At 35.6% G+C, this 15,774-nt stretch overlaps 1 protein-coding gene across 8 annotated transcripts in view; it reads left to right on the forward strand.

Annotated features, from left to right (window-relative positions):
- milt (trafficking kinesin-binding protein milt) overlaps window positions 1-15,774 on the forward strand; it is a 349,817-nt gene that overhangs the window by 31,936 nt on the left and 302,107 nt on the right. For 4 of the 8 annotated variants that reach the window (XM_067121433.1, XM_067121431.1, XM_067121432.1 and 1 more), the window contains one exon: window positions 8,182-8,232. The exons of 2 other annotated variants lie outside the window; for them this stretch is intronic. In XM_067121433.1, the coding sequence (XP_066977534.1) occupies window positions 8,182-8,232 (51 nt within the window). Of the gene's footprint in view, window positions 1-1,472; window positions 1,633-4,836; window positions 4,879-8,181; window positions 8,233-15,774 lie in introns of those variants that run through there. 2 more of the 8 variants (XM_067121430.1, XM_067121435.1) reach the window with 2 other exon arrangements.

Genomic DNA, 15,774 nt, shown 5'->3' on the forward strand with positions numbered 1-15,774 from the left:
TCTGAAATTATAAACCACCGAATCATGGCTCACGTTGTACGGTTTCATTTCATAGTATAAGCTGTTCTACTTCAGATCTTGATTTATGTTTCCGTAATATACTGCAAGATAGCGTCATGGCCTCTGTTACATTTTAGACATCTCTGAAGAGGTTCAGTAGTGCAACCATCGTACCGGGATTTGAGGGACAGACAGTTCCTTTTGGTAAGTTGTTAGAGACATTAAAGAGGCCTGATGTGGTCCTATGGACACGGCTCAAACTAACTAGGACCAAAAAAGGCTGAGAGACCCCAGTGCGACTACCTGGCATGGGAGCTTCCTTTGTCCAAACAAAATAGGTAAAACTTGCTGAGAGACCCCATTGCTAACACCTGGCAAGTGAACTCCCCTTGCGGGAGCAAAATAAGAGCATCCCTTGAGCACAAGCTCAGGAATATTCAAGTGTGTAGTGTCCAAAGTGTAGAACCTGTTCAAAATCGTGTCCATAAATGAACTCTCACTGTTTATCCTGTGGATGTCACCTTGGGCGGTCAGTGAGGTTATCGGTCACCTTGGTTTCCATCTCCATCTACATTCACTGAAACTCCTTCGTATCATGAACCTTAAACTCTAGTTTAATACGACTAATAGTTTAATCTTTCTGTTATCGCTAACCGTTTCGAGATTTTCAAACGTCGACAGATAAACCAAAATCAAAAGCTGAAAATGTTCTAGGATAATGCATGTTGGAGCCAGGTTCTTACTTGCTCACTCTCAGCCAATAGGTGATGGAATGTCTCGCCGGAAAGTCTGGCAATAAGAATCAATCCTTCGCTCCTTTTCTCAAGGCCTTTGAAGAGCTGTGGCTTAACTTAATGATAATAAGAAACTGGTTTTTCCCCAAAATAAGGTATAAAAATTTAACGCCATTTCAGATGGTTGTAACGCTACTGATAATTTTCGATGTATGTTAATATTATATATATCTGATCAGTATATATTCAACCATCAAAAGACCGTCAGATTGGTTATCCTTGCTAGGCTTACCATGAGCTAATAACCTCAATCTAAAATCTAAGCGCAGAAACAAGGATAACACCAGAAGCCGTTTTTTTTTTTTTTTTTGCTAAGAGGGAAAGTGTACGTCTAAAAGTTACAGCAATCTAAAAAGAATTTTCCGCGGCGCAACATATTTTATTTTTGGTATGACCTTCTTTTAAAATAGCATACTTTCAGTGCGTAATTGTACATTTGTGATACCTATAAATCATAGAGAAAGCTATAATCATACCGCTGGCTTTAATTCACTTGGAAATTACGACTTCGTGCTACAAATGCATATAACTGATAAGCCTAAATTATTATTATTATTATTATTATTATTATTATTATTATTATTATTATTATTATTATTTTACATGCTCTGAAACATCTGAACTGATTCAAGAGTAATTTCATTATTATTATTACTGTTGCTAGCACATGAACTAATAAATCTGAACAGGCCTCTAAGAAATGATTCGATTTCACTGGCAAACTAGAACTTCGAGAGTGTGGGAAGATGAACCTGCTGTTACGCAAGAGGCCTCAGTTGATCCACTTCACGAGAATAGTTGCCGAAGTATGTGCCTCTGTTCACCTCAGTTGACTGTGGTAAGTGGGGTCGTCCAGAAATTGCGACCATACTGCACTTCACTAGTTCCTGTTGACATTAAACTAGTTTCGTTTTTCAACTTTTCTTTCTGGCTTAGTTTTTACTTTGTATTAGAGTAGTTTTACATGTATAATTTTTTTAAAATTTTAGAATTAAGTTCAAGAATGCTTTGAGACGTCCACCTTTTTATTCTTAGCTTTTATATTTTTTCTTTGATTTTGTTAGACCTCAGCGAGAATCAAGTAAATTGGCTGGGATATTTGGCAAATGACACTTGCCCAGCAGTCAAGGGCGCCACGATCTGATTCCCATGATAGACAATGGTTTAGATGGAGCCGCCCAATTTCTCTCTCTCTCTCTCTCTCTCTCTCTCTCTCTCTCTCTCTCTCTCTCTCTCTCTCTCTCTCTCTCTCTCTCTCTCGTAGAGTCGTAGATTTGAAATCGAGACACTCATTATGACTTAATGTTCTCTGTTGCACATGCACACTCACTCTACCACACATGCGTTAATTGATAATGATTTTCTTTGTTTACTTGTAATAAGAAGGAGAGACACTTCTGTGTGGTTGAGAAAGACCAAGGTAAACAAAACATGACTTAGTCATATGTAATTTATTATTAGAAATGATTTTTACATGGTAATGTTGGAATTTGTACATGATAATGTTGGAATTCCAACATTATCATGTACAAATTCCAACATTATCATGTACAAATTATTTTTAATAATAAATTACATGTGACTAAGGTCATGTTTTGCTTACCTTGGTTGACTTTTCATTGCCATCAATTTAATTTTCTCTCTAAACCACAGAAAAGTGTCTATTTCGATTACAAGTAAAAGAAAACCATTATCATTTACCGCATTTGTTAGAGTGGGTGTGTATGTGTAACAGAGAACATTAAGTCATAATGAGTGTCTCGATTTCAACACTACGACTCTACGAGAGAGAGAGAGAGAGAGAGAGAGAGAGAGAGAGAGAGGAGAGAGAAGAGAGAGAGAGAGAAGAAGAGAGAGAGAGAGAGAGAGAGAGAGAAATAAACGGGGTGGCTCCATCTCAATCATTGTCTATCATGGGAATCAGATCGTAGCGCCCTTGACTGCTGAGCAAGTGTCATTTGCCAAATATCCCAGCCAATTTACTTAATTCTCGCTGAGGTCTAACAAAATCAAAGAAATAATATAAAAGCTAAGAATAAAAAGGTGGACGTCTCAAAACATTCTTGAACTTAATTCTAAAATGTACTCCTGGCAAAGCCCGTTTTCACTCCGACAAATGTTTCCCTTGCGGCAGTATGACTTGGAGGAATTAAACAACTTTCCTTTATTATTCTTATGAAGTGCTGAAATCTTGGGTGTCTTTACGTTTTATAGCCTCACAGTTTTATAAGGAAAGTTGATGAGAAGGACAATTTAATGTCTTTTCTAGCCCAGGTCCGAAGAACATGATAAAAAAAAAAGTAAAATGGAAGGTGAAGCTTTTGACGTAATTGTTTCGCTGATTTTCATCCTTTCAATGAAAAGAACTTGAAGGGAGGTTGACACAACTAGGGGTAAAGGGTACAGTGTGACATAAGTAATAATACAGTTTTATGTCCAAGAAGTGATTCTCTCTCTCTCTCTCTCTCTCTCTCTCTCTCTCTCTCTCTCTCTCTCTCTCTCTCTCTCTCTCTCTCCTGCGAAAGACAGTCATGAATTGTAATTTTTTAAGGACTGAGATAGAAAGAAAGCTAACCTACCCACTTGTTTAATATTTTAATTGCAAATGTAAATAGTGAGTTTTGATCATCATTACATTTTAATGACACGAAGATGTGTGCTTTAACGAAACCACTTAATAACATCTCTAGATTTCAACAGGGTACGTTTGAAGAGTTTGGTTATTAAAGAACAGTCGAAAGTTGAAGTAGGGTAAAGATAAAGAAGAGAAACAGCTAGTTTGGAAGAGGCTTAATGGATAGATGAATAACAAATCGGGAAGAGAAGTTGCAACTGGAATTTTCTTTGTTAAGAACAAGGGAGAATGTAACACAATAGGAGAGCGAGAAAGGATCTTTTAAATGGTTTCCTTTCGGAGGAGAGGATTACCACGTCTAGAACCTCCCCCTTTCAGTAATGAAATGATGGTAAACTTGATGTAATAATGTCCACCCAAGTCTTTATTTTTCCCTTCTTTTTCTTTCTTCCTCCCCAGCTTAAACCCTCAACAGTCAACTCAGAACAGGGGTTACCTATGTACCAGAGGCTGACGGGTCTTTAAGGAACAAACTCATATCGTTCATTCTCTCAACCAGTTCTGCAACACACACTAAGAAACTAGAGAGAATATTCGATGTGAATGTCAAAAGAAGACGGAAAGCGAACAAAAGTCGGCATTGAGCCCCTGGTTGTTTTACAGATAACTTTCCGCTGACAGTAAGCAGAAATGATCAGCTCTCTCATATGCAAAGTCACAGTCACTCGAGGCTCAGGAAGAAAAAAGAAGATTAATCAGAAAGATAACACCCCGAATGAGTTACAGTGGCGCTTGTCTCAACAGAAGATCTTCTGTGTCAAAAGCAGACCACAGGAGTAACTACGGCGTAGTGGCTGAACAGAAGTTCTGCAGTGTTGTTACCGGAAAAACTGAGTTTTTATAATAAAAAACTGAAAATTTTAGTTCGTGTCTTCTGACTTTTAGAAGAATTAGACTACAGTGCCATTAGTTCTATAGATTCTTTACAGAAGTCTGTCGTATCTTAGTTTATTAAAAAGCTTCAAATGTCAGCTTTTGTTGTTGGCGCTGAGTAACATATTGTCTGTAAACACAAGCTCTGTTGTGCTGTCACTAAGCATTTTTAGCTTTACTGAAAAAAAAGGAATTTGACGATAACAGCTTTGGCCAAGTTGTTTCTGATTTCAAGCTCTGGATAGAAGTATATACTGCCTTAACAGAGATTCCATTTTTGTTGCCGAGTGTGCAATATTGTAGAAAAAAAGCTAAAGTTGTTTGAAAGTAAATTAGAACGTTCTCACACTGAATGGCGCCTGAATTGTAATATTCTGCAACTTTCATCGTTGTGAAATTAGGAGAAACTGGAAGAACTTGGCAGTTTTTGTATTTGGATAAAGGTTTTCCGAACATAAGGAGAATTCTTACTTATCAAATGGTGTCTGTACAGTGAAATTGTAACATATATCTACGAATAGCGAAGTGTCCTTAGCAGATAGCGTTGTTATGGCACTCTGGGATCCATTAAAAAAGGCCTGTATTTTTGTTGTTGTTATTAATGTGTTTTTTTTTATAAATATCTTTGCTTGTTCAATAACCATCTTGGGATGAACAAAAAGAGAGTAATAATTAGGCATTGCAACTCTCTCCCATTCTTTCTAATACAGTTGCTTATATTCTGAAAGCTGTTTTGGTGCAAAACAAAAAGAAACTTGATCTAACCTTTCAAATTGCTTTCTCTCTCTCTCTCTCTCTCTCTCTCTCTCTCTCTCTCTCTCTCTCTCTCTCTCTCTCTCTCTCTCTCTCTGTTATAATCGCATTAGAAATTAGTCTTGGTCTTATGTACAGCTTTATCTACACACACTGGTTTGCTTGTGTGTGTGTGTATGTATGTATGTTGTAAGGAAACTTATGCCAATAATTCCCAAAAAATGATTTCTGGATCAATTGCTATTTTCTCTTTCGCACAACAAACGTGAGGGAATGAACGTATTCTTTTACTGTTTCTTAGGAGCAAAGGCCAATAGGAGTGGTAACCTGATGCCCTTTTGTAGCCCACTCCCGAGGAAAGCCAGAAAAGGAAATGAAAGGATGATGGTTTTTATGAGGCTGCCTCATCGGAACGGTGACCAAAACAGTACCAACAGAGAGAGAGAGAGAGAGAGAGAGAGAGAGAGAGAGAGAGAGAGAGAAAGAGAGAGAGAGAGAGAGAGAGAGAAATTCCATCTTGCTATATAGATTGATGAAGGTGTGAACTAATTTGATGGATTTAATGTATTGCTTTTTTTTGTGTGCATTGGAACATGGTCGTAACCCAAACGTATGACACCCTTTTCACAGAAGTATACTGGCCATCTACAGCCTCTGTCATTGCGACGCCAGGTAAAATAAAAAAATCAGTTGAATAAAAACACAATTGGACTGCACGATCCCTAAAATAGTGCTCAGTATGTCTTGTCTGGTCCGCTGGTATAGTGGTTAGTGTCGTGGAATGCCACTCAGATGTCGCGGGTTCGCGTCTCCCCCTGGGCGATGAAAATCACTGGTTCTGTATCATGATCAGTTACTGCTGCAGTGTGGGGTCTTCGGTGGGAAGTTAAAACCAACATTCGTTGGAAGCTTGAATTTCAAGTTAATGGCCCCTGTGGTGTGCTTGTTCCATGTGAATAGGTTTCACCTACTGAAATAATAATAATAATAATAATAATAATAATAATAATAATAATAATAATAGTAATATATTAATAATAGTTGCCTTACTTCACTTCCACTTTGTTTTAAATTTTTCGTTTTTTCCCGAGATCTTTAAATTTTTTTTTCCCGAGATCTCCAACTTGAGCATTTGTGTCCGTTTCTGAATTCAACCAGTGCATTTCCTAATCTGCAGCAGGATGAATAAAATTCAACATAACCATGAGTGAAATTCTTGGATTTTGTCCTTTGATATCTATTTACCGGCTTCATTTTGATAAAGTGGCAAGGTTATTGCAAATGGCTGTACAATGTATAGATAAGCATTGTATATGGTACTGTTTATGAGGTCCCATTTTATGTTTATTATGTGATGCATAGAGTGTAAATCTTTATCATTTCGTTTTCCATTTGCACTTCCAGGTTTTTCTTTTTTATCAAGAGCCTGTGGTAGGCAAATGTATAAGGTTGCGTATTGGGTATAAGTATACATTGAATATATATACAGTATATATATATATATATATATATATATATATATATATATATATATATATATATATATATATATATATATATATATATATATATGTGTGTGTTTTTAACAACTGGTACCTTTTAACAACTGGAGGCAGCGTGATATTTTTTATTATTTATGTGAATCAAATACAGCTATAGAATTACTAATAATATATATATCTCTATATATTTTCTGATAGTTAATGTGTGCCCTGAGAAACAATGTTGAAATAATTAACAAGATTTGATTAATATCTAAAAAAGATACTTATAAAAACGCAAGAACAAAGGTGAAAGTTTCTTAGCAGTATTTTCAACGACCTTCAATGATTTTAGATTTATCTTGACGTGACGCAAATAAAGTAACAAACATACCCTGGAAATCACTACTCCTCTCACCTCATTTCTCGGCCAGTAAACGTTATTTCCACAAATTCATAGGATAAAGACATTATACATATCGAAGTTTACGAAAATCATGAAAGACCACAGATGCGCTGAATTCTGATCGTGTACTGAAGTTCTTTAGGGATATATAACTGAAACTTTTACATCTGTAATTTCAAAACAAAAACAAAAAATAAGACTTTCAAGGTGGTTCTAGTTTAAAATACCATTATTTTCTCTTACCTTAATGTACCATATGTATTGAAGTAATGACAGTGAATAAGAGCCAGTAACCGCCAAGTCGACAGAAATGCCAATTTTTAATTCTTTTTGCAACGTAATGTTTTATGGTATAATGTTATAAAGTAAAATATAATCGAAGGCCGCGCATAGGCACGTCACCGACCTCATGTGACCCGCGGGCCGGAGGTTTCTCATGCATCTTTTATACCAAGATCTGCAGTTTCTTTGAATTAGATTAAAAAGAATAAGAAATTATAAAGCTGGAGGGCATATTAGGAAATGAAAGACTTGAAGGAATATTTAAATTGGAATACACTGCTAGCAAGAAAATTAGAAAATGCAAGACTAAGATGAATATAAGAAAATCCTTGATTAGAAAGAGCGTTGCAGAATAACGGAAAATATAAATTTTTTAACATGAAGGGAATTATAAACGCTGAAGAGAACATTGGACTATTATTAGCTCAGAAGGAATATAAAAGGAAAAACGGAAAACACAGCGTGCTTTATAAACTTGTCAATTAGTTCTGTATTGCCCGTTGCTTCATCAGTCATAAAATTGCCGTTTCATTATCGAACATTTTTCAGCATCGGAAAGTTATAATTGACTAGATTGCCTTTGTGCCATTTGCACTGCGTTTCGCCTGAGTCATTCTAGAGGTCTGAAAGTTCAGCAGAGGGCAGAATAAAGCTCATTATCATCTTCATCTTGCCTTTGCAGTGCCGGATAGCAATCGGCAAAGACAGTCTTTTAGGAAATGTTGCCCTTGAACGAGTTGTCTCTTCAGAAACAGCCATACAGTATATGACCCTTTTAGTGTGATTGACCTCTGGGAGTTCGAATTGCGTTGGACTGCCCGAGAGGTCGAATATGTAATGAATAAGAAAATTGAAAGAGAGAGAGAGAGAGAGAGAGAGAGAGAGAGAGAGAGAGAGAGAGAGAGAGAGAGAGAGAGAGAGAATTTATCAGTTGTTTCATGTGTCTTTCTTTTTCAGGTAACTGTTCACAAGAGAGGAGGCCAATGTTTGCGCCAGTCTTCATATGAGGTAGAGTAATTGCATTATTATTATTATTATTATTATTATTATTATTATTATTATTATTATTATTATTATTATTATTATTATTATTTTACCCATACTGTAAAAATTACGACGGCAAATCTAAACATGGATTTAAAACCAGTAAACTGTCTGGGTTTCACGCAGAAAAAATAATCGCATGGATACACAAAACATTTTACAGTAATTGTTATAATTATTATTATTGTTATTTTAACTTAATTGCGGAATGAATAGGTTAGATGGTTTTCGTCAATCGCCTCGTATGCTTTCCATTCTGCCTTTCAGCTTTTAAGCACTAGTGTAGCTTCTTTGCTTGGCTTAAACTGATGTTTGGATTATTGTCGACCGTTATTTGGGCTGGATTATTATTATTATTATTATTATTATTATTATTATTATTATTATTATTATTATTATTATTATTATTATTATTATTATTATTATTATAATTATTATTTTCTTTTCTTTTTACATAAAATGAGGATAATAACGATTATTATATGTTTTTCACATAAAATGTCTGAAATAAAAGTTGAGAGAGAGAGAGAGAGAGAGAGAGTGTCTCAGCGTTGTTAATGTTTTAAAATGTTTTTGGAGTGCTGAGGTGTATGGAATATAGTTGTTTCACGCACAAACCTACACAATGTTCAGTATCCTTGCGCATGAAATTCATATGGGTTTCTGCGTTACATCATAATCCCATTAAGGTCAGTATTTACCCTACGTATATGACTGATTTATACCTAAATTGATAAGTAAACAAAATGACACAGGATTCAACATATAATCCTGAATTACATGACGAAAAACAAAATATTTACTTGAACTTATCAGTACAAAAATTCACAACGAAATTAACTAATGTCTAGATTCGGCGAAAATCAGAAAACTTAAGAATAGCTGCAATTGCGTGAAAAACAAAATGTTGATTTGACGTAATGTGGCCCAGTCAGGTCACGAAACCCCTATTCCAGTACTGTATCTTAAAAAAATCACGAAATTTGTTGACTTGTAACATCAACTAAAATTAACCTTATACTATATACTGTATATATATATATATATATATATATATATATATATATATATATATATATATATATATATATATATATATATATATATATATATAAGGAAGAAATTCAAGACTGAGCCTCACCTATTATAGTCATTCATGACTTGGTTGCAGCCCACCGCTGGATTCTGCCCTTCCTAATTGACGGCTTTGTCCTTGTATTTAGGACAGACCGAGCGAATGTAAGTAGGTTACGCTTGTTAGATGGGCTCTAGCCAAACCCGGTGAGCCAGACCTTGCTTATTGAATGAGATTAATGGAGTATGACGTTACTTTCTTTTAAGGCGCTCGCTCACGAAGATGGTGAGTGAAACGCGTTATGAGAAATAATGAAAATTTCTTTCCTTTGCCGAGATATATATATATATATATATATATATATATATATATATATATATATATATATATATATATATATATATATTTTTTTTCGATATAATTTCACAGTGCTCTTGCTGAATGACCTTAACAGTATCATTTCTATTAGAGAAAAGCGCTTCGTCAATGAACCCGTTTCTTGGGTGCAATTTGAACTTATATCAGGCAGCTTTCATTCAGTGGAGTGACTGAAAACAGCCGTTGTGACTTTAGTCTCTGAATGGCTTTATTTCTAGCTTGCATTATCCTGTTATTTTGTGTATCTCTATGCAGTTTTGTTCTTCTTATAGGTAATTTTTTCATACTGGGACATTTTTCAACTTTACACACAGATATTTAAGTCTTCATATTTCCAATTAAAAAGTTTTTTCATCATATAGGGGCATTTTTTTTCTTTCATAATGAGGCATTATAAACGAAAGCTTTCCATGGAAAAAGAAACGATCAACCCCTTGGATTTGTTCAGGCGATGACAGATTCGTGTATTCTACTGAGAGGACACACGTTTTTGTCAGAGATAATATGATAAGGTCATGGTATAGATTACATCAGACCTTGGTAGATGCCTCGTATTGCAATAATGAGCGAAAGGAAGGGTTCAGTTTTGGTATTCTCTACAAAAAAGTACTGAATATTCCATCACGAAAAGACACACGTGAAATATGGTAAAACCTGTAATGTATCGCCCGCCGAATTACAATCGTCGTTATCGCAATCCAACGCGCAACTGGATCAGTCACCTGGTAGTGAAACTTTGCAATTACCAGCATGATGATGCGTATTTTAACCTGCTTACAAGGTTGATATATATATATATATATATATATATATATATATATATATATATATATATATATATATATATATATATATATATATATATATACACACACACATATATAGCGCGTGTGTGTGTGTGTGTGTATGTATGTATTATGTATTGCAACCTTATAAGCATTTTGAAATACGCATCTTCATGCTGGTAATTGCAAAGTTTCACTGCCAACACGATGTTTTCATATTCACATAGGGTTGCGATTACAGTGATTTTTTTTTTTTACCGTATACCTGTTTCTGAGCAAGGCTTTTGGGGGTAAGAGTGCCAACCCCACCCTCTTTTTTTCGGCCACAGCAAACGCTGGTATCCATCCATTCACTGCAGTACGGCTATATATATGTGCGTGTTTGTGTGTGTTCGTGCGTGTGTGTGTGCATATGTATGTATGTATGTATGTATGTATGTATGTATGTATGTATATATTTATACATACGTGCATACATGTTTATATATACATGTATATATATACACATACATACATATCTGTATTATATATATATATATATATATATATATATATATATATATATATATATATATATATATATATATATATATATATATATATATATATATATATATATATATATATATATGAAATACTAAATTCATGCAGAGTGCAGGTCACTCAGAAAATGTCATACTTGTCTATTAATGTGAAATAGGGTTCACCAAAACATGGAAATAGTTATCATTGCTTCAGAAATTTTCACCATATTGATCTATAGTGTGCTCGTATCTCCCAAATGAATACTTTGCTGAACAGTTTTCAAAGCTTTAAAAGTTGAAATACTTTCTTGCTTTAGTTTTCTGTATGAGATGCCAATAATCTATTGGTACTATGTAAGATTTCAAGATGAACATGAAATACTTATTAAAGGTAAGAACGTTGGAAATCAAAACTTGAAAATATTTCGTAACAAGAGTCTTTATAAGATGCGAATAGTATGGACATATAAAGATTAGCCTGAAATTTCAACATACGTAATACAGCAAGTCATTTCAACATATGTAAGACAGCAAGTCATTTCCGGAGGAAGCCCGCTTAACGTTGGAAGTCATTTTATGGATATTCTAAATTTTGCGATTTTTATCATCAGTGACGGACTTAGAAAATCTTGTTGGTAAGTTTTACTGATGCTCACGTTATTCCTTAGATGGGATTTTTAGTTTTCTGTAAAAGAAAGCTATTGAGATGGCTTTGTCTGTCCGTCCGCACTTTTTCTGTCCTCCGTCAGATCTTAAAAACTACTGAGGCTAGAGGGCTGCAAATTGGTATGTTGATCATCCAACTTCCAATCATCAAAAATACCAAATTGCAGCCTTCTAGCCTCAGTAGTGTTTATTTTATTTAAGGTTAAAGTTAGCCATGATCTTGCATCTGGCACCGCTATAGGTGCCAACAACACATGCCACCACCGGGGCGTGGCTGAAAGTTTCATGGGCCGCGGCTGAGAGTTTCGTACAGCATTATATGCTGTACAAAAAACTTGATTGCGCCGACGAAACTTCGGCGCATTTTTTACTTGGTTTTTAATGTAATGTGTGAAATTTGCAAAGTAGGTATAGAATGAGTGAGTGTTTCATTAAAAATTCACTTAGGATTTTTTACTATATAGGCTAGTTCAGATCAGTTATTTCCAGCATTAGTTGCCACTGCGTTTGCTACGCCATTTGAGAGAAACTAATCAATCACTAGGATTTAATGAATAAAATATTTTAAGCAATGAATAGAGCCGTCGGAAGCTCAGTTCAAGTTGCTGCATGCCGTGCATGACCACCAGGCTGCCTGGTTTTACCTCATCTGTTGTAATCTGTCCACCTGTAATTATAGTCTGTTGCGTCTTATTGCAGAATGATGGTGACTTGGTATTTAGACGCAAGGACAGAAATCTTTGATAATTTTCTTCATCTGGTAGATTTTGCAGTCTTCCAGAAACTACTCTTGCCGTATTTTCCTAGGCTTCTGAGTTGAGAGCTTTCTGGTCGAATTGCTTCTGGTCTACTTGATGCTTTTCTTTGCTTGGATATTGTCTTGGTAATAATCTTCATTCTGCTGAATGTTTTCGAGTTTGGTTGCTGCCTTGCTGCTCTACATCGGCTTTTTTTTCTTTTTTTTAATATCCAGAAGGTATTATTGTAAAACTGAAGAAGTGCTACAATTCCAGATAAGGAATTATATGGAGACACCTCCTATATCTTCTAATTTTGTCTTAGTCTCAGTTGCATCTGATTTACCTCCAACTTTCATATCTAGTGGGTGAAAAGCGCTTCAAGAAGTTCCAGATTGCAAAATAACGGGAGGTCCTTTATACTGATAAAATGGAGGTATTTTCTCAGATCTCGGCACATGCCTCAGTCTGGTTTATTTTTTTTTAATTCGGTATGAGGAGAGTTTTTTTGAAACGGACCTTACCTTCAGTAACAGGATAGATTTATTTGTGTACTGTTTGCATATTTTTTTTGTTTTAAACAGCAGTTATTAAGCTCCAAATCATTAGGTAAATTCTCTTTGTTCCTAAACTTGAATTATCTTTATTATAATTACAACAACAGAACCACCACCATCACCACCACCACCACCACCACCACCACCATCACCACCAACAACAACAACAACAACAATAAAAAAGCGTATTAATTTGAACATGAGAGAAGAAAATCGAAGGTAGCTTATGTGCAAAATCCACCACAGCGTTGCCTACATCTTCATCACAAACATTTCTGTTGTCAGCTCTTAAAACCTTTAAGGGACTCTCAGTTTTCTCTAAGAGAAGTGAATGAAGAATTTGACAATTTTGTAGAATAATTTCATTGATTAAAAGATAACGGGATCACCGCGAACGCAAAGAGGCGTGTTTTTCCTCTCACATGGACTTGAAGGTTTTACGGTTTTAACAGAAACAAATATTTTCTGATGTGCCTTTGAAGTGAAATAAAAAAGAAGAGTTTTTCTTCTCATCTCATCTCTGAACAAAATTCGAATATATGAAGTGAAGTGGAAGAATACTTTTTTCATGATTTAAAGTACTTTTTCCACCACGTTGTTTGCATAGAATAGAAGCGAGGTTTCCCTTCATGTAACATATAGTCAGCCTGTTTTAAAGTGTTATTTATGTAATAAAATAAACGGTAGAATCATTGTTAATCACCATACAACACGTAAATCAGTGCTTTTTGACTTGTTACTTAAATATTATTATGTTTTCCTTGATATCTTGATTAATTTTTATTAATGTGTTATTTGTGAATAACAAATATAGAAACAATTGTGCTTAAAGCGGTATTTATATGAATTAAAAGAGAATAGTTTTTACGCCCAGGTTATGAAGCATCGAAAATTATACAGTATTAGGCTCAATACATTCTGTGCAGAACTCTATTGTAACTCGATTTCTTATGATTCTTAAGTACCTTGATCACCCTGACTTATAACTGTATTGATGATCTCTGAGTGCTCTGACCTATGAGCGTATTATGACCTCTGAGAGTCCTTATCTAAATCTTAATTATTCACATACTCTTCGTGCCTTGACCTAAAAGGGTATTGATGGCCTCCAAGTTCCCTGATGCATAAAACTATTGAAGACATCTATGTGCCTTGATTTAAAACTGCACTATGACCTGAGTGCCCTGAACTAAAATTGTATTGATGACTTTGAGTAGCCAGACGTAAAACTTGATTGTAACCTTTGAGTTCACTCGCCTGAAACTATTAATGACCACCTAAGTTTCCTGACGGCATTATAACCTGTGAGTGCCCTGACTGAGATCTGTATTGGTGACCTCTTAAATGCCCTCTTGAGTTGATGAGCTCTTGCATTCTCTTATCTAAAAATATATTGATGCCCTCTGAGGTCCGTAACTTAAAACTGTATTATGACTCCTGAATGCCATTCAAAATCGCTTTTCAGAAACCACGATACTCACCGGCGTATTTCCCTTCCTCTGTGTGAGTCTGAAATACGTTGTAAAATTTCTGATGTTTTGCTGCAGCAGCAGTGTCCGTCAGATTTCGCATACCTTCGAGGGAATTTAATATTGGGTTAGTACTGTCAGGGCACCTCACTAGGTGTATTGTGGGCATTAGCGAATCGTGTGTTCAACAGTGTCTTTTCGGCCCCTAGCTGCAGCCTACTAGTAAAATGTCGGCCTTGCTGTCTAACTACTCTAACTCTTACTTCTTAGTGCGACTGTGGGGTTTTCTTCCGCAGAACATTGTACTTCATCTCTTTTATTTTCTGGATCTTTGTATCTTCCTGTCCAACCATTGCAACTCCCTCTTTTTACTGTCCTAAGCCCTGAATTGCCGAAAGTGGCCCCGTACTGAACGTTCGAGCCCAAATTTCAAAAAAAATCAAATCAAACACCGGCGGAATTAATATAGGACATTTAAGTTACGCCGTGGTGTCGTGTAGCGGTTGCTAAGCCAGATTACGTATACAAAACCACAAATCCCAAGGTTACACGGCACATTAGTTTCCCTTTGAAAGATTTAATACGCAATATGGTTCTTAGTTCAGTATGTCTCTTAGAGTATTGGTTGCCACAGTGACGTTAGGTTTAGATCAGACATCTGTTTTTGTAGACGTTTTTATTAGTGTCGTAGTCGGTTTTTTAATTTTTTGTTTTTTCATTTTGAGGCTTCGAGCTTGTATGTGTTCTTTGTGTTCTCAGAGAGAGAGAGAGAGAGAGAGAGAGAGAGAGAGAGAGAGACTGCGTAGAATCTTTGTGCGTTGAGTGCCGTGTCTCTTCACCCTTTCACAACAATCCTTTGCTGAAGGGAACAAAAGTTAAACTTTTTTCCTGCAGATATGCACGATCCATGCTTCATCCTCCCTCTAGACAAAGGATTTCTTCGCAACGGAATAAAAGAATAACGCTCCAACGAATTTCCCATTACTCAGTTGTCTTTTGCACGTAAAAGGCTATTCTTGGAAAGCAATGCATCTATTCTGACGTGTAAAGTTATCCAAAAAATCGTTGGTAGAGTTCAGAAATTTTCGGTGCCTGTAGTTCAAAGACAAACGGTCAAAAATCGCCTGTATTTTTGTTGGCTTTGATTACCAAAGCTTTCTTTTTAGTTTTCTGTAAAAGAAAACTATTGTGCTGGCCTTTTATGTTCGTCCGTACTTTTTCTGTCCGCCCTCAGATCTTAAAAACTACCGAGGCTAGAGGGCTGCAAATTGGTATGTTGATCATCCACCCTCCAATCATCAAACATACCAAATTG

Source organism: Macrobrachium rosenbergii, chromosome 19 (genome assembly GCF_040412425.1).
Source record: "Macrobrachium rosenbergii isolate ZJJX-2024 chromosome 19, ASM4041242v1, whole genome shotgun sequence".
Lineage (NCBI taxonomy): Eukaryota > Metazoa > Arthropoda > Malacostraca > Decapoda > Palaemonidae > Macrobrachium > Macrobrachium rosenbergii.